This window comes from Sinocyclocheilus grahami, unplaced genomic scaffold (assembly GCF_001515645.1).
Source record: "Sinocyclocheilus grahami isolate Dianchi unplaced genomic scaffold, SAMN03320097.WGS_v1.1 scaffold1347.1, whole genome shotgun sequence".
In the NCBI taxonomy this organism is placed as follows: Eukaryota; Metazoa; Chordata; class Actinopteri; order Cypriniformes; family Cyprinidae; genus Sinocyclocheilus; species Sinocyclocheilus grahami.
Window position 1 is genome coordinate 552,462 of NW_015506526.1, and position 19,965 is coordinate 572,426.

The 19,965-nt window shown below is 37.2% G+C and overlaps 3 protein-coding genes and 1 pseudogene across 3 annotated transcripts in view; 1 reads left to right on the forward strand and 3 right to left on the reverse strand.

Annotated features, from left to right (window-relative positions):
• The window catches only part of LOC107569452 (striated muscle preferentially expressed protein kinase-like), a 48,359-nt pseudogene extending 42,826 nt beyond the window's left edge, over window positions 1-5,533 (reverse strand).
• Window positions 5,534-7,907: 2,374 nt separating this feature from the next.
• On the forward strand, window positions 7,908-10,087 carry LOC107569459 (inhibin alpha chain-like). Its single transcript, XM_016255559.1, has 2 exons — window positions 7,908-8,319; window positions 9,181-10,087. The coding sequence occupies exons 1-2, from the start codon at window positions 8,010-8,012 to the stop codon at window positions 9,909-9,911; spliced, it is 1,041 nt and encodes a 346-aa protein (XP_016111045.1). The 5' UTR covers window positions 7,908-8,009; the 3' UTR covers window positions 9,912-10,087.
• A 321-nt stretch (window positions 10,088-10,408) lies between these two features.
• The window catches only part of LOC107569468 (gap junction gamma-1 protein-like), a 12,756-nt gene continuing 3,199 nt past the window's right edge, over window positions 10,409-19,965 (reverse strand). Inside the window, exons 2-3 of the mRNA XM_016255569.1 lie at window positions 13,002-13,797; window positions 10,409-12,061 (exon numbers count right to left, since the gene is read on the reverse strand). Coding sequence (XP_016111055.1) covers window positions 12,048-12,061; window positions 13,002-13,797 — 810 coding nt within the window. The 3' untranslated portion in view covers window positions 10,409-12,047. The remainder of the gene's footprint in view (window positions 12,062-13,001; window positions 13,798-19,965) is intronic.
• The window catches only part of LOC107569469 (gap junction gamma-1 protein-like), a 6,455-nt gene continuing 2,684 nt past the window's right edge, over window positions 16,195-19,965 (reverse strand). The window contains exons 2-3 of the mRNA XM_016255570.1: window positions 17,635-18,804; window positions 16,195-16,699 (exon numbers count right to left, since the gene is read on the reverse strand). Of these exons, the coding sequence (XP_016111056.1) occupies window positions 16,686-16,699; window positions 17,635-18,778 (1,158 nt within the window). The 5' untranslated portion in view covers window positions 18,779-18,804 and the 3' untranslated portion in view covers window positions 16,195-16,685. The remainder of the gene's footprint in view (window positions 16,700-17,634; window positions 18,805-19,965) is intronic.

Consider the following 19,965-nt stretch of genomic DNA (forward strand, 5'->3'; position numbering starts at 1 on the left):
CTGAAGACCTGGCGCACATCATCCTCACTGATCTGAAACGTAGGAGTGGGGGAGAGGGGGGTTGCAGGAGGTGTTGATGGTTGTGTGGAGAGATGTTCAGAGCGGGTATGGGGTGTCAGACTGGGAGTTTCAAATCTACAGTAAAACTCATTAAGGTCTTCAGCAAGTTGTTGATTGGCCTCAGTGCTGGGGGATGGTGTCTTGTAGTTGGTGATGTCTTTCAGGCCTTTCCACACTGATGCAGGGTCATTAGCAGAAAACTGGTGTTCTAGGTATTTAGCATAGTTCCTCTTGGCCACTCTAATCTCCTTATTCAGTGTGTTTCTGGCCTGATTGTACAAGACTCTGTCCCCCCTTTTGTAGGCGTCCTCTTTGGCCTGACGAAGATGACGAAGCTTTGCTGTAAACCATGGCTTATCATTGTATGAATGTTGATGTTCTTACATCTGCAATTTTTGGTTTTTAAAATATAAAGTTATATGAGGAAGGATTAGCTTCCCACAACCCACCATACTCAAATTGAGAAAGTTACCTCCAACTTCCTAGAATGAGACAGCTCTGACCCATTTGAAATGTACACAAAATATTCTACTGTGACAAGCAATTAGAGATGCACCGATCGATCGGCCAGGGATCGGAATCGGATGATTTTCCTCATGATCGGCCCGGATCGGTGATCGGTGGGTCAGTCTCACTTCTTTCCGATTCCGAGCCGATCCGTTTTGTTACCAGCGGCACAGGCATTAACGCCAGCCGCGCATTCTCGCTCTCTTCTCTCCGACAACCCCTTCTCTCTCTCACACATCTCATTCGCTCCGGTTAAATAGTGCTTGTATTGCGCATTATTTTTGTCATTCCCGCAGGTTTCGCGCTTACACCAAAAACAAAAACACGCACAAACCGCGCTCAGTCTCAAACAGCTTGTGAGCCACAAATACCAAAATGAGTGTGTAACACTCATAGCGCTAAAACGTTCAAATACATACAAAATTATGTCAAAATGCCCGTCTTGGCGAGTATCCAAATACCCACACAAGCAGTCTTGGCCACTTGAGAGCGCGTGCGCGTGACAGGAAGTAAGTGCGCAAGACTGTCCCAGGTCTTCAAAACGCCAAAGTGCAGTGCCCCTAGTACACACTAAATCCACACTATCTTGAATACCCTATTCGAGTCTTAGTGTATCCCATCATGCATCATGTTTTGGAATAAATCATAAGATTTTTTGCAGAGATCTCGCGAGTGTTTACGGAAACTTAAAGTTAAATATTAATATAATAATTAGGCTATTATTACATATAATTTGGTAGAAAAACAGTGTTGCACGTTTTACTGGTGCAAAGATGCATAGTGGTGATATTTATTTTGTACAACATTTGCAACTGCTTTTCATCACTTAATTAGAAGCAGCTGCAACATAAACTGTCATCTGTTATAGGCACTACTGAACAGATATTTAGAATTGAAAACTATTTTTTTTATGAGTTCTTATTTTATTACTGAATTTTTACTTGTTTTTTATGAAAATAAAACTTTGCGTAGAAGAAAAGTAGATTTTTGTTTGTATATGCTGTTAATTATAGTTCTTAGAAAGAAAATCGGAATTGGCAAAAATCGGTATCGGCAGATCATACTAACAAAAAATCTGAAATTGGAATCGGCCAAGAAAATTGCAATCGGTGCATCTCTACAAGCAATGGAAGAGATTGAAAATTTTTTGACAGTTTGGTCTAATAGATGAGAAGAAGGGGAGACAACATTGTGTCATGTACCAGCATAAACCACAAAGCTTTTCATACACATCATCACCATTACTAAAAATGTATCATATTTTGACTGTGCTAACAGAAAATTGTATGACAGAAATGTTATTGTTTCATATTAAATCTAAAAGTCTAAAAGATTAGACTTTTTTTTAATTACAGCTGTATTTATCACAAGCTGTCAAGTTCTGCCTTGTTGGGCCATGAAAAACTAATTGGTTAGATTTATCCACTGACCTATAGAATCCTGGAACTGACAGAGGCAGATGCAAGGATGAAGATATCAAATTAAATGTCACAAGTTCAAAATATTGCTTTCTCAAATCACTGTGCACAAGTTAATGACAAAGTCAAAACAATCTCTGTGATCATTAAACATAATAATGTTATTATTTACATTTCTGTTTAGACCTGGGAACTAGCAAATATGAAATTGCTGCTGTTAACCAGTACAGGGTGGAATTTTATTACTGGCAGGAATCGGGATCAAGTAGGGAGGCAGACGGAGACTTACACATCAGTCTTGTATGCCCCACTGACCCCCCAACCCACACCACAAATAAATAAATAAATAATATGTCAGATATGCCAAAACATGCTTTTTTCCCCCATAAATGTCATGTGATAGAACCAATTTGCCAGCTCAATCAACATATTTTGTTTTTTACAAACATAATCAGAGCAAACCCCTGATATACAGCACTCATCTGGATTGGTACAGTCACAAATAAAGAATTGAATTCAGAATCTTGTACAAACTTAACTCACCTTATTCTTTCTCCCTCCTAGAACCAACAGTTCCCATCCTCACATTACTCGGAGCATTACTCTGATCAGACAACTTTTTACTTATCATGGCTTCCAGTATGATGCTCTCATTCCTGGCTTATCCCCAGACCACAAAAATTAAGCTTATATTTTCCCCATAAAAAGTGGGTAAATTTCGCCCATTTGTCTGGGTATGTTTCTCTTACTAAACTCAGAACTCACGGATGTTGTTGGGAGAGTCCAGTGGTCTATTTTGAGTGGTATAATAGACCCTTAGAGGACCTTTCTAATACTCTGCCTTTCACTAATACCATCAGATTACCATGAAGGCTCAATTTTTGGCACAGGTCTAAAGCATAGCTCTTCGCTCTATCTGTGAATTGCACAACAAAATTATGGGGGAAAAAATCTCATGTTCATATTGCTGTCCATCCCATTTCTCCTGCTTCATGTATGCTTATCCAACTACTTTAAGACATTCTGTGATCTCCTTAATTAGTTGTCATATAAAGTCAACATTTTTTATTAATTAATTATTTTTTTATTATTAGTATTAGTCAAGCCGCAACATTTCATTCACTGAGTGCGAAATACATTTCTAACTGGTTTAATGATGCTTTGCAATTCTTTAACTCTTGTGCAGATATGTTATCATTGTGGGTCTAAATAAAAACAGGCATCAGGCCAACATAGCCACATCTATAATTGAGAATCATGTGTAACAGAGTAACAGTAAATCTGTAACTGGAGCTCTGGCACATTCTAGGCTGTAAATACCCAGAGATAGCCAGAGAGAGAGAGAGAGACTGTGGGGAGAAGAGAACAGGACAAGATACACAGTGCCTAAAAGAGAAAAAGTGAGAGGTGCTGAGTGTTCTGACAGCTGATGACCCTGCATAGTCATAGTCATTGACAGGATTGTAGTTGGTGTGACTCTTGTGTATTTTAGATGCAGAACAGCAATAACTCACAGAAGTAGGACTTGAGATGGCTTGGAAGCATTGAAGTTTACACAGTGTAACCCCATTTTCTGGTGTATCACTTTATAATAAATGTCCATCCATTAACATAAGTTAAAGCATTATAGCTAACAATGAGCGATATATTTTTTTTTACAGCATTTGCTATTTTTGTTAATGTGTGTAAAATACAATGATTCCTTGTTTGTTCCTGTTGGTTCACAGTGCATTTACTAATAATAACAAATAAAAACTTCAGATTTTAAAACTATTTTAGTAAATGTTGAAATTATCATCTGTTAAGAACGATAGTGCTGAAGCATTGTTAATTCATGTAAACTATTGTACATTTTGTAACAAATGGAAATTTATTGTAAAGTGTTACAGACTTATTAAGTGTTACAATTTATTGAATTCAATGATGAACTGTCTTTAACTGAAAAATTTGTGTTTACTATTGTCATTTTGCATTATTGACACTATTTTCCTAATTAATGCTGTTCAGTTGCTTTGACACAATCTGTATTGTTAAAAGCGCTATATAAATAAAGGTGACTTGACTTGACATGTCTAAGGGTAATCATATTTACACTCTTAGCCAAATGTGTAAAACTGTACCTTTACAGATACAAGAGCTTGTAACTGGGGCAGGACCCTTAAAGGGTCATCTTTGCACCTTATTTACTACTAAAACTTTCATATCAGTAATTTAAGGGTATGTTACTACTCTAAAGTACTAATATGCTCATTTTAGATAAGGTAGATAAGGTACAACATTTTCCTTTTAAGGGTACAGATAAGCTGATTTACTCCTAAATATACTTTTTTTCTGACAGTGTAGGTTCAGAACCACTGACAGAAATGTAGCCATTCTATACTGTCAAACCAAGAGAGTCAAGAAGGGTCATCGCCTCCCCCATCACATTAAGGGAAAATTATATTTCGTTAACATTCAGACCATATAGTCATGTCAGTCAAGCTGGCTTCAAGCAGTTAAATTTACTTAAATTAGTTCCTCTAATTCAGATCTCTTAAACCTGCAGGGAACTTCTGCAAGATTTAGCATTTACGCTCAGGGACATACTACAGCATCTTACCTTCTTCAAGGTCCAGCACAGCAAGGACAGCAATGGTTCTAGCTTCACCCAGGTGATTAACAGCCAAACAGGTGTAGAGCCCTCCATCGGCTTGCTTACAATCTCATATCCACAAGCCGTCATAATCCTCATGATCATTAATCAGAGAGTCATCATTATGGTACCAGTGCAGTGTGGGTCTCGGGTTGCCTCCCACAGACACCCTCAGATGGACATCACATCCTGCCGCAACAGCAGCCCACTTCAACTTTCGGAGGAACACGGGTGGAGTTTCGATGGGGAAACTCTGTCAAAGTTTCTTGGGTCGAGGAAATCATGGAGCTTGAGTTTCTCTTCAGCAACCCAGCTTTTTTCATTGTGATTATTTTATTGAGCAATACTGTTAAACTCAATCTTTTGCACCGAGACAAATCATTTGGTGGCCACTGACTTGTTGAGATTTTATATTCCCCAGTTTGCTATTGGCTGTCATGATGAAACTTGTCTGTAATCTGCAAAAATAGTTCAAAGCAATGGTATTTTGAAATTGAGCAATTATTAAACCTATTTAATTGCAGATTGTCTGATCAGAACCTTATAACAAACACAAAATGATTATGTGTACATAACATTAAAATACATCTGGATTTAATTCATATTTAATATTGTAATAATTCGCTGTATATATTAAAAAAATATAATTTATATTTTCCATTTCATGTACACCAGAATATGGAACTGTAAATTACAAGGCAAATTAAGCCTTACATCATACTTCTTTGTACCAAAATCCAATTAACTGTAATAAAAAATTTAAAAAAAAGAAAGATAAATGTTTTACCTCAACACAATGCCTCTGAATATCTTCATTAACTGCAGCTTAATTAAAGCCTTCACAGGATCATGTAGTATTAGTCCAGTACCAGGGTCTGTTTACACAAGAGAGGGAAATGGAGTGTTCCTTCCCTCTTTTGGATAGTGACCCTCTCTCCCAGCAATCTACCAGCACGTCACACAGCCCCTTGCTTTCATCTTTCCTTCCATGCCCTTTATACTACACTGACTCCCTGTAGAGGTGACAGGCCACTACCACCAGCTTTCAAGTGACAGGGTAGGCAGAATTTTTTAGGGCGTCCCAAAGTCTCTTGTGATGCTTTTACTATAAGATTTGAGTTTAATACAGTTATGAGATTTATGAGCAAGTCAAACAAAGATATGAGTACTCCACACATTTATTTATTTTAAATGTGTGTACCATTGAGAAGAAAAAAAAGTTGTTATAGCTTAGCGTACAACATTTGCAGCCCAATGGAACAATCCACTTCACACTTATAAGACTCCAAAATAAATGAACATAAATCCACCATTAACAAATCATCTACTGTAAGATAATATTTTTAATGATTTATTTATTACTTCCAAAATTCAATTTAATCAGAATACATGATTAATTTTCAGTGGCAATCAACTGAGGAAAACGCCTGTGCATGCATAATGGTGTACTTACAGCATCTACCTGCAGGGATTAACTTGACACTAACCAGCCAAACCCTGACCCTTTGGTCTTAAATGCATAGTACAGACAAGTATAAATGTGACTTCTACACTCTCTGACACAAATGTGAAACTCCTCCCCACTGATGTGAAACATACCAGACACTTGGTAACCAACCAACACTACTGTTTTTGTGTATGAATACACTGAATGAATGTTGAGTGGTTCATTGGTTAAAGATAGCATGGGCTAGCACATGATATGTTTACCGAACAGTTTTGAATAATAGCGCAATGGAACATGGGCCGTTAGTTGTGTTGAAACAAAGAAAGGTATGCATAATACTTCAAAAAATGATCAGTATGAGTTTTCTATTGAATTTCACAAAAAATTTTAAATAATAATATTCATACAACTAAAGACTACTATATGCCATTTCATACATTATGCAGACTGCAAAACTGATCTCTTCCTTGGAAAAATTATGATAATGCTGAGCCATTTGCCAAATGCGCTCCTTGTAGGTTTACCCCACCTGTGGGCACAGTGCGGAAAGCTTCCATTCCATTCCATTATCATTATGATGCATATTCTGTTATTTTGACTATTAAAAAATAGAAGAAATTCATGTGTACCACACCCATTAGTACACTGGTCTAAATCTAAACCAGACACATGTGACTAACTAAACTAATGTGTGTTTAAAATGGTGACAGCTAATATTAGCTCAGAGAAAGCATTATATATTAGCTATATTTCATATCAAACATAATATTTGATCTTTACCATTTATTCATTCTGGTGGTGTATGCGAAGTGGAGAGTTGCTGAACTGTTCTTTTCTATTTCAGAATAGTCCTGCCAAGATACAGGCAAAACACCAGACAGAGATATTTGCACAACCAAGGTCAAACATTTGATAATGTAATATCTTGTTTGTTCTTTTCAAACTCATGCTTCATACTGTGGGAAAGCAGGTGTCAATGGTATCCAAACTGTCAGAAAAATCTTACAGAGAAAACTGAATAATGCGATTTGGCCAATAAGGAGTTCTGATAACAGGCAACAATGGAATTATCAAAAATATAACATCATTACAGCCAATACAGAGCTACTATCTAAATCTAAGAACCTTGTTTTATTGATTGATTGACAGGTGAGAAGCTGCCATTCTGCTTTCCAGGGTGCAAAAGGACAAATTAGCATTTACACTACAACTGCGATGACATTTTTCAAAATATCTTCTTTTATGCTTCTCAGAAGCAAGTAAGTCATACAAACAAGTGATGGATCATGGAACGACATGAAGGTGAATAAATGATGGCAGAATTTTCATTTTTGAGTCAACTATTCCTTTATGACCTGGTGTAAACAGATTCATAGGATGTTTTCACACCTAATTCAGTTCAGGGGTCACTTTTGACGTATAAGGCAAAATGCAATAACATCACATTCACATGATAAATATAATGGGCTTCTGTATTTAAGATAGGTTAAACATTTCAAACAGGCCGGAGGAATAAAAGCACGATCGACTTTTGTGTAAATCTGCTTTCTGACCAAAAAGCCATTTTAAAAACCCTTCTGTAATACTGTGTCAATTCCCTCCAAGGACAAGAGAACAGGGAAAGAAATGGTCTCAAAGAATTTTAATCTCAAAAGCTGTTTTGTCCCATCCACACTGTGATAGCGTGAACCCAAACAATAGTTGCCATTTGCTGGTGTAACAAAAAAGTCACAGACTTTTTCTGCCAGACAGATCTGCAAGAGAGAAGACACTTAAGCTGAGTTTGATTCCAGCTCTCACATGAAATAGTGAATCAAAAAGTGTTTATAGATTTCTTTGATAACTTGCTGTATATATCTTTGAAAACCTTCTATACAAATCACTTTTTGTTTTTGAGCTTGTCATTTTTTCGGCATCGGATTTTAACCTCTGTTGAGTTTTGAAGATGTTTAGCTCGACCAGCTGTTTGTCTTCATTTGCTTATGCCCTGATGCTGTGGGCTTTGTTGCCACCTCCACTGGTCCTGACCTGCCAAGGAGATGAATTACCGCGTGACATGGTGCTTGGCTGGCTGAAAAGACGGATCCTTGAAGGTTTGGGAATGGATGAGCCTCCTCTGCCAGTGCTGCAGCTACCAACACAGCAAGCAGTGGACAAAGTTGTGCATCATGTAGCTTCACGAATGACTAGGGAGACAAGAGTGGAAAGAAGACACCATCAGGAGTCCTCACAGGTCATTCTGTTCCCAAGCTCAGGTGAGCTTGTTTCCTGTCCAGTAGCTAAATGAAAAACAATAGTGTCTAACATGATGATATTTGGTAAGATCCTCTGCTCCTTGTGGCCTGGGTCAATGATGTGATGATTATGTATGAATTTATGCATACTATTTTTTGAAGTGGAATTCATACAATGACATTAATACACATATTCTAATGCACATTCTAAAAGCATTTTTGCACATTCTAAAAGCAAAGTGTTTTTTGGGGGGGGGGGGTAATGATAGTAGTAGTTTGCCATTATTATTGTTGTTTTTTCAGCTTCACTACTTATAAATAGTTGAAAAACATTTGAAAGTAAAATCAAAGTCATTTGTTGTGAAGCAAAAGTCTGATATGACAATGGTACCAGTGTGTCAAGGTCAAAGTCTCTTAAAATGTCAGATAATTTGACTTTTTTATGACAAGGCAAGGTTAGATTGTAAAATGTCATGTAGTGCAACCTTCCAAAAACCTGATGATATTTATGAATTAACGTTTTTTTTTTAATAATTGTCAAGATGTGTATACTCACATTTTAAATGTGGTAGGGAAATATGTTATTATTTTTTATTTGATAGTTACACCACATGGCATTTTTAGAGTCATTATTGTTGAAAAGTATTGTATAAAAGTGTTTCAAAACCATACGACACCAACATGAACTGAAAAAGTACACTTCTAACAACGTAACACGTGTCTTAAACTAGATGTTTAAAAGATTTAATTAATATATTTATTTTTTATCATGAACACTTGTCATTGACCCACCTAAATTTTGAAAAAACAAAGAGGCTATTTTGACACATTAACATATAGTTTTAGTTGCTGTACATTCTGACCTTTCTTATTAACTTTCAGAGTCTACATGTAAAGACATGCCTGATAACTCTGAGGCTGCATCCAGTCACTTTACTTACTACTTTCAGCCCTCTCTGGACAGCCAGGACTCCATCATCACTTCTGCCCACTTCTGGTTCTATGCTGGAGAGGCCATTGTTTCTAGCAACATCTCGGCACCTCTTTTTATCCTCACTCCTTACCAGGAGCTGCTCCAAGCATCTGTAAGTCCAGTCAAACGCTGCACCGATGGCTGGACCACCTATAAGTTAGATCTCCATCTCCACATTACCATGGCTGTTGGCCCTTTCATGCTGCAGGTCCGTTGCCCATCCTGCAGTTGCTATGATTCAGAAGATAAAACACCCTTTCTGCACCTTCACACCCGTTCAAATGGTCCCGACCGTTCACGCAGGGCGCCCAAAATCCCTTGGTCACCGTCTGCTATCGAAAAGCTCATGAGACCTGCTTCTGACGACACAGATTGCAAAAGAGAGCAGATAGAAATCTCCTTCGAGGACCTCGGATGGGACAATTGGATTGTTCATCCTAAAGCCTTCAATTTCTACTACTGCCATGGCAACTGCTCCAGTGCTGAGCGCACTACTACCCTACTTGGGATCAACCAGTGCTGCGCTCCTGCTCCAGAGAGCATGAAGTCACTCCGTTTCACCACCACCTCAGACGGGGGGCATTCATTCAAGTACGAGACCCTGCCTAACATCATACCAGAAGAGTGCAACTGCATCTAACACTCTGCTGTGGCTTAGATTTAAGATTATCTGTAAAGTGTGGGAATGTTGTTGTTGTTGTTTTTTCAAACACAAATCAGCTATGTTAAATGAATGATCAAAGCAAATAATGTGTGCATTAAAATAGTGTGATAGATAACTTCTCTACTTGTGACTTTAATTTTAACAATGCTAACCTTCAGCAATATTACAATTTTATTAATACACAATCAAATGAGGATTGTTTTTCATATTTGCATATCTATTTCATTGTACTAAATTAAACAGCCATTTACAGAAAAGCATCTTAACCTTGTACACTAAGCTCTTTGAAAAACAATTCTAAAATACTTAAAAAATTGCACAACACCCAGATATCTATGAAAATAAATCATAAATGTTTGAAAAAGAGACATGTCATTATTATATAATCTTTGTCCACTTTTACCCTAATAACAATTGTTCACTTCTGCAGAAGTTAAAAAAATAATAAATAATAAAAAAAAAACACTATATAAACACTACATATTTTTGCTCTAGGCCATCATTCAAATGTGTTGATGATTAATAATGAATCTCAAAATGATGTTCAGAGGAATACATAAAGTGTAATGTGTTAAATGCTGTTGATTATTTAGCAGATACTTTAAAACAAGCTACAAACTACATGAATAGTTCCAAAAAGCATTTAGGTTTGCTCAGAGGCACAGTGAAAAGGGATATCTGTTCTACAATTTAAATACAGGACCTTTGGCTTACCCGGCCAGATTTTTAGCAGTTGTACCATCACACTCTTATAAGACTACAACATTCTGATTAAAATAAAAAGGTCAAATGCTGAAGGTAAGAAACAAATGACACATTTATTTTTAAAGGGGCATTAAACAATGTTGTATGTCACTGATATAACCATGGATTTGGATTCGAATGTCTAATATCAACATGGCAGCCACTGATAGAGGCATCCATTAAATACAGGTATTAACAGGTATTCCTATAGGCCACTGGCACAACTGGAGTCATTTACATAACATTTATTCATTATGTTTGTATGTAAAGTGACATACAAATGAGGGAAAACTAAAATAATTTATCAAACAATAATAATTATGAGCCTTCATCTCACATGAGTCTACATTTCAAACATTTTTTCTACTCATTTCATAAGATGTGCCAAATATATATACTTTACCAAAGACACAAATAGTGTGCGTCTATATAATGTCATTGCAAAATCTGAATTCCAGTTTCCCATAAATCCAATGTAAACCACAGATACCGTATGTTCCGTACTAAAAGTAATGCAGTTGCATGTTGCATAAATTATATTAATTTTATTCATTCATTCATTATTATTTTACAGTAATACAGGACATGAAACCTTTTAATAAACAATTCAAGCAATTTCCAGGTTCTTTATGTTTTTTCAAAATCTGGTCAGATGTGTTGCAATAATTTCATTCAAAAGTTCTAAATGCAAAATCCTCAAAATGCATATCAACAAGAAAAAAAGAACACCTTTATTGTGCCCTTGCTTCTAATAGAAAAAGGGTTTCCCTCAACCTACGATATTTACATATAGGACAATGTTCCAAAAATATTAGGCCACACAGGAAGACAGTACTCCAATCAAAAACCAACATAACATAAAACACAAGCACTTCTGTTTTTCGGACGAAGACACATCTTTCATTTCATTATAATAATCTGAACTCGATGGTCTGTGAATTTTGGCTAAATGCTTCAATTAATACTGATGTGCTAAAACTGATAATAATGAACAATACATACAAATATCTCCAACAACACAGGGAATGCGTCTTTGTTGTCATGCTGTTCTTTCAATATGAGCAAATATAATTTCTTTGAAAAGAAAGGTACAGTAGTGTGGATTTTAAGAGCTGGTGTTTCTCTAGTCTTTAAATTTGGCAGCTATATGGTTTTAATACTCAAAGTAACACTTCTTCTGATATGCATTTAGAGGAGCACACAAAATCTTGTCAATAATTGCTCTCCATTATTTGTTTCTGAGCTTTGAGTTTATCCATTCAATGCCAGATGAACAGGAAAAACACACAAAATCTTGTCAACGACTGCCCACCAAAATTTGCATCTCAGCCTGGAGTTGGTTTGTTTGATGGAAAGGCATTAGTCTCTTCAAGCATGACCCTCTTTAAAAACAGAAAAGGAAAACATATTATTAAATATTCATCAAATATTAAAAAAACAAATGTGCACAAAAATCACATTAAAACATGGCAATTTATACTGAGATGCACTTCAGATCTGATTGGAATTAATGATTTATATCTTATGAACAGAGTTTAAATAACTAAGTAACTTATTCACCAGCCAGTTTGGCAACTAAATTTTTAAACTTCTATCCATAACAAAAAATCATGCCCCAATAGATCATGTATGCCAGCACATGATTTCATGATGATAAAATTCCCATGAATTTTGCATTAGTATATTTACAGAAAATGTTTCTCACTGAAAGCTATAAGTTTGCCTGAAGTATTGCAATAAAGATGCCAGAGGGTGCTTTTGGTGTCTGCATGACAACACACAAAAGTCTTGGAAATGCAGCATTTATTGGATGCCTAGTGAGTGAGAACACGCTGAAAACGTGGTCTCTGGTCTCTTCCTGAGTGTACCGGAGTGTTATGCCTTATTTTGTTACTGCTAGCAATAATAATAATAATGATGATATGCAAAGTGATAAGCTAAATGTGCGGTCACATTAACAATCAATTTTTCAGAGAATTTCAGAAAAGGTCAACTGTCAATTTCAAACGAAGCCACTTTCTGTTCATCCGTTTTTTTTTTTTTTATTTGGCATAAATCTAACTTGAACGCAAGTGAAATCTACATAGGGACATTTTTGGCCCTGACGAGAAACTCCCAAATGCGTGGATTCCTGTTGAAATGACTAGATTTCGTCCACAATTTTTTGCCGAGCAATGGTAAATGTGACCACACTTTTCCTTAATGAGCTCATAGTGTTACCAGCCATGTTGATTTCCACCTGCATTTAGTGGGTTGGCGGGTGTTAATTTCAAATTGTACTTATACAAATGTGATGTGAAAGAAGTGTAGCCCAAAACAAACCTTTTTCCTTAGAGCTGACATAGCCCTCCTGAGCTAGGTTGAGTCGGTTTTGCTCAACGGCAGCGCTGTTAGAGTCTGGACCTACATCCTCAGAGTGGTAGGCCTGTTCCAGATGTCGCTGTGCCATTTTCAGGTGTCTCCGTAGACGCTCTATATCACGACCAGTGTTGTCATCACCCAATGACTCCCGTCCCGACTCTTCCAGGACCTCAGCCTTAAGCTTGCTAGTGGAGTCCTTTTTCAGGACAGCCTGATATCTCGGGGGTGCACTAGCAGGGCGGTGACAGATAGTGGATGTGGATGACCTGTGTATGGGAGGCCTCCGAGCCGATCGACTACGGAGAGTGTCCTTCACACCACCAATTGCCAGATGAAGGATTTCCAGCACAGTCAGCACCAGGCAGAGTATACTGACAACATACATGAGGACCAGGAAGATGGTCTTTTCAGTGGGACGTGAGACAAAGCAGTCCACGGTGTGTGGGCATGGGCTTCGGGTGCAAATGTAGGATGGCGCAACTTCAAAACCATACAAAACATACTGGCCAAAAAGGAAGGCCATCTCAAACGCTACACGAGAGATCAACTGTAGCACATACACCTTCATAAGACCATCTTTCTTGATGCGACGACGGCCGTCATGCTTCGTAGACGTAGCATTGGATGCAGTGGCAGACTTGGCTGCAGCTACCGCTTTACTATGCTTTTTAGAGGGCACAATCTCCTCCAAGATCATGGGAACTTCATCATCCATTTCGTCAGCCTCGTCATAGCCACGACTCAGTCCTCGATGAACCAGGATATGTCCCCCTATCCTCATTGGTTAAGAGGGTAAAAACTCCCCTCGACATGCCTATATAAGATCTGTATTTCTGTGAATAAATTGAAGTATTGAGAATACATGGACTGTGTGTTTTCTTACTTCCCGGCCGTATTTATTTACACTTGGAGAGACTGAGAAAATTTCACGGTGGCAAAGAAAATATCGAGGGACCAAATTGTTATTTTTATTAACATCAGCATATAATGGTGAACCCTCTTTATGGAAATCATGTTCAGCCCAAAGCATTTGCAATGAATTTCGAGGGGGGACGGTTTCAGTTCCAATTTTTTTTTTTTTTGGAAATGTAAATGATTTCTATTGGTATTTTATCCATTTAATAGCCTACGAAAGCGATCCAATTCTGCACATAAATGTAGCGCAGTATATAATAAAAATGTAGCCTGATATTTGTGTCTATGGTTAGCTGCGCAATCTCGGTTTTTCTGTGATTAGGGAAGGCATCTGTAAAGGCTTTTCAATCGCCCATTTGGCCAAATAGTTAAGTGGGTGGGATGACTATTTTAGTCAAATTAATCACATTCAATTAACTAATTTGATATAAGGACTTTTTATGTGATATTTTATATTTTATCACAATAGATTATTTGTTTTAAACTCATGAATATAATGCTTTGTTCATATTGTCATCAGATGCGCCCATGTTTTTATACACAAAATGGAATAAAACATTGGTGCCAAAAAGTGACTTTAAAAATAAATTTGAATTTTTTTTAATTAAAAAAAAAAAAAATTCTAAATAAATGTTAAAATAGTGTTCAATAAGTATACTGTCATCCATGTGTGTACACATTTTTATTATAAACTATTGAAATCAGTACACAAAGTCAGATCAAACTATGGTAAATTTTTGTTTTGGCCCTTGGTTTAATGTCACTTAAGTCCTTCTTGTTCTCATATGTATTTTTGCCAGTCATTTTTGTTGCAACAAGACATGAAAATTAAATATAATAATAATAATTATAATAAGAATAATAACTATTATTATTATTATTATTAATTAGGACAATAACTCAAACATGAGAAAATAATTAATTTCGTGTTTGTTACGTCCTTTAATGGAAATATACTGAGTAGCTGCATGCCAACATCAGTGTTTCTGTCTAACCTAAAATAAGTTTTTCTTGATGAACATTCTTTTTCTAGTTACAAAATACACTTCTGCTTCCTTTCATTCAAATTGTAATTTTGTATCTTCTTTGCTACCTCACTTCAAATTAAATTAAAATTGAATTGGAATTAAACAGGCATTCTCAATTCTACAGGGCACACAACCTTGTCATATATCAGTATCCAAGAAAAGCAATCCCCAAAATATAACAGGGCCAAGCTGCAACTTAAATAGGCTACAATGTTCAAGAATTTTTCTCTTTCATTTAATTTCCTTAAACATTTCAGATGCGGCAACTCATTTTCCCTCACAAACACAAAATATTGCTACTATGGGTTTGACATGTCTATGCAAGGTTTATAGGATGTTGCAGCAGCTATCCAGTTGTATCTGTGTTTAATATAATGGTTTTGCCTGAGGAAGACCTTAGGGTTGAAACATTGTGAATTCAATAAACTTAAGTTTTTTAGAGAGCAGTAAGTGGAAGTGTGCCAATTTTTGTTTATTGACAGTGAAGTGCTCCATGTGATGGAGCACCTGCCTAAAGTTTTAAGATGTGTGCATATTACACTTTCTTTGTGTTTAATATATACATTTATTTCTTTACCATGTGTCGGACAGCTCATAATAATGTTTGAGAAAAAAAATACAGATTACTAATTTGACTGTATTCAATATAACTGTGAAGTTAATAATGTGGAGATTTCTAATGTCTTTTTTGTCATAAAACTTGGTAACACAATGCATAAAGTGATTTCACACTTCACAGTCAGCAAGCAAGAAAAGATCACAAGACTAATTGCTGCAACACTGCTATCATACAAAAAGAGAAAGTGAGAGAAAAGAAAAACATACACATCAACAATATCAGTAAAGAAAGAAAGAAAGAAAGTTTCATCATAACAGACTGAAAACTGGTAATGAATAGAGTGGAAATATTACTTTCTAATATATGTAAAAATGAATTGAAAAAAGTATAACCAACATATTTGTCATAGCAGCAAATACTCAACCTATGAATTTTAATATATCACTTAAGAAAAAGTGAGCTCATACTGAAGTAATCTTTGGAGAATGAAAAAGAACAGAACAGAAATACAGCAGAAACTGAATGACTTGTTTTCACAGTGGAATAATTTGAAACTTACCAAAAACATAATTACTCATTCAATTATGTGCAACAATCATTCTTAGATCTATCTCTCCCTCTGCAATCTATTGGACATAATGAAAAGCTGTGCAATATTTAAAGAGTTTATTGTTTACAAAAATAAAAGTTATTATTATTCCCTACTGGAGATCAGTACAAAGATGAATAAATACACATGAAATACATTTTACAATTACTGACAATGTGCTTTCAACTTTGTTAACAACGTGTACTTATAAAACAAAGCCATTTCACTATTTTTCAAGCAATTATAAAGACATAAAAGTGCAGAACATCCGAGTGACAAATGACTTGGCACAAAACTGCAAATGTGGTTGTACTAAATTTTCTATTCATAGCTATGGTTTTAATACTCAAAGTAACACTTCTTCTGATATGCATTTAGAGGAGCACACAAAATCTTGTCAATAATTGCTCTCCATTTTTTGTTTCTGAGCTTTGAGTTTATCCATTCAATGCCAGATGAACAGGAAAAACACACAAAATCTTGTCAACGACTGCCCACCAAAATTTGCATCTCAGCCTGGAGTTGGTTTGTTTGATGGAAAGGCATTAGTCTCTTCAAGCATGACCCTCTTTAAAAACAGGAAAGGAAAACATTAAATATTTATCAAATATTAAAAAAACAAATGTGCACAAAAATCACATTAAAACATGGCAATTTATGCTGAGATGCACTTCAGATCTGATTGGAATTAATGATTTATATCTTATGAACAGAGTTTAAATAACTAAGTAACTTATTCACCAGCCAGTTTGGCTACTAAATATTTAAACTTCTATCCATAACAAAAAATCATGCCCCAATAGATCATGTATGCCAGCACATGATTTCATGATGATAAAATTCCTATGAATTTTGCATCAGTATATTTACAGAAAATGTTTCTCACTGAAAGCTATAAGTTTGCCTGAAGTATTGCAATAAAGATGCCAGAGGGTGCTTTTGGTGTCTGCATGACAACACACAAAAGTCTTGGATATGCAGCATTTATTGGATGCCTAGTGAGTGAGAACACGCTGAAAACGTGGTCTCTGGTCTCTTCCTGAGTGTACCGGAGTGTTATGCCTTATTTTGTTACTGCTAGCAATAATAATAATAATGATGATATGCAAAGTGATAAGCTAAATGTGCGGTCACATTAACAATCAATTTTTCAGCAAATTTCAAAAAAGGTCCACTGTCAATTTCAAACGAAGCCACTTTCTGTTCATCCATTTTTGTTTTATTTATTTTGCATAAATCTAACTTGAACGCAAGTGAAATCTACGTAGGGAAATTTTTCGACCTGACGAGAAACTCCCAATTGCGTGGATTCCAGTTGAAACGATTAGATTTCGCCGACAATTTTTTGCCGAGCAATGGTAAATGTGACCACACTTTTCCTTAATGAGCTCATAGTGTTACCCGCCATGTTGATTTCCACCTGCATTTAGTGGGTTGGCGGGTGTTAATTTCAAATCGTACTTATACAAATGTGATGTGAAAGAAGTGTAGCCCAAAACAAACCTTTTTCCTTAGAGCTGACATAGCTCTCCTGAGCTAGGTTGAGTCGGTTTTGCTCAACGGCAGCGCTGTTAGAGTCTGGACCGCTGCTATGTGAAGCCCCTACATCCTCAGAGTGGTAGGCCTGTTCCAGATGTCGCTGTGCCATTTTCAGGTGTCTCCGTAGACGCTCTATATCACGACCAGTGTTGTCATCACCAAATGACTCCCGTCCCGACTCTCCCAGGACCTCAGCCTTAAGCTTGCTAGTGGACTCCTTTTTCAGGACAGCCTGATATCTCGGGGGTGCACTAGCAGGGCGGTGACAGATAGTGGATGACCTGTGAATGGGAAGCCTCCGAGCCGATCGACTACGGAGAGTGTCCCTCACACCACCAATTGCCAGATGAAGGATTTCCAGCACAGTCAGCACCAGGCAGAGTATACTGACAACATACATGAGGACCAGGAAGATGGTCTTTTCAGTGGGACGTGAGACAAAGCAGTCCACGGTGTGTGGGCATGGGCTTTGGGTGCAAATGTAGGATGGCGCAACTTCAAAACCATACAAAACATACTGGCCAAAAAGGAAGGCCATCTCAAACGCTACACGAGAGATCAACTGTAGCACATACACCTTCATAAGACCATCTTTCTTGATGCGACGACGGCCGTCATGCTTCGTAGACGTAGCATTGGATGCAGGAGTAGACTTGGCTGCAGCTACCGCTTTACTATCCTTTTCAGAGGGCACAATCTCCTCCAAGATCATGGGAACTTCATCAGCCTCGTCATAGCCACGACTCAGTCCTCGATGAACCATAGAAAGTTTGTGCTTACGTGGTCGGTATTCGTCATCAGCCATTCGAGCAATTTTGTGCATGGCAAAGCCGAGGTATATAATGGACGGTGCGGTGATCATAATGATTTGAAAAACCCAGAATCGGATGTGTGATAGAGGGGCAAATGCATCATAGCATACATTATTACAACCGGGTTGTGCAGTATTGCATACAAACTTTTCCTGTTCATCTTGATAGATTTTCTCACCGCCCACCACTGTCAGAACAATTCGGAAGATAATGAGGAGTGTGAGCCAAATCTTTCCCACAAAAGTGGAATGGTGGGAGATCTCATCAAGCAAGCTAGTCAAGAAGTTCCAACTCATGGTGCCACCAAAACAAGAAACCTGATCTGCAGAAGAAAAAATAAAAGAAAAAAAAAGGTAGTGGGATAATAGAGGCTTTGCATATGGGACACACAACTTCACAATTAAAAAGGTTAAAGTGTTCTCCTTTTTGAACATGTATGCAGTAACCAGTGCATGTAATTATAGTGCATGTTTAACGCTGTAACAATGTATATTATTATTTGACATTGTACTTCATTCTTTTCTGTGATGATGAAAGTCACCAGCAGGTGTCAGTGTTCATAGACACACACACACACACACACTTGATACGCCCACAAACATCATTTACAGGCTATAACTTCTGTTTATCAGCATATAATGGTGAACCCTCTTTATGGAAATCATGTTCAGCCCAAAGCATTTGCAATGAATTTCGAGGGGGGACGGTTTCAGTTCCAATTTCTGTTTATTTTTGGAAATGAAAGTGATTTATAGGCATTTTATCAATTTAATAGCCTACGAAAGCGATCCCAATTTTGCACATAAACGTAGTGCAGTATATAATAAAAATGTAGTGTGATATTTGTGTCTATGGTTAGCTGCGCAATCTCGGTTTTTCTGTGATTAGGGAAGGCATCTGTAAAGGCTTTTCAATCGCCCATTTGGCCAAATAGTTAAAGGGGTCACATGATGCGATTTCAATTTTTCCTTTCTCTTTGGAGTGTTACAAGCTCTTGGTGCATAAAGAAGATCTGTAAAGTTGCAAAGACTCAAGTCCAAAGAGATATTCTTTATAAAAGTTAAGAGTCAGCCACGCCTACTTAAAACGGCTCGTTCTAACACGCCCCCACATATCTACGTCAATATGTGGAAATATTAGCATAATGCCGCCCAAATGTGCACATAAAGAAAGAAGGCGTAACTTTTATTCTCGCTGTAGTATTGTTGTTGCCGCCGCTGCCATGTCGTGAAGGCACTGTGTGAGTCGTTGTGAAAGCGAAACTACTTTGTTTGGCCTTCCAAAAGAGGACGATATCTGCGTCGTCATGCCTGGAGCTGATCCGTGCTGGTTGCTGAGGAAATACTGCAACTTCGCGCTGTGGATCGCCGGATCGGCTTTCACCGTGGACGAAGTGGAGTCCAGCCCGGGGTCGTCACATGTGGTTGCCGCAAGCCCTCCGGACGCTCCTTCGTCGAATCTGCCACCTCTGCTCACTCAGCCC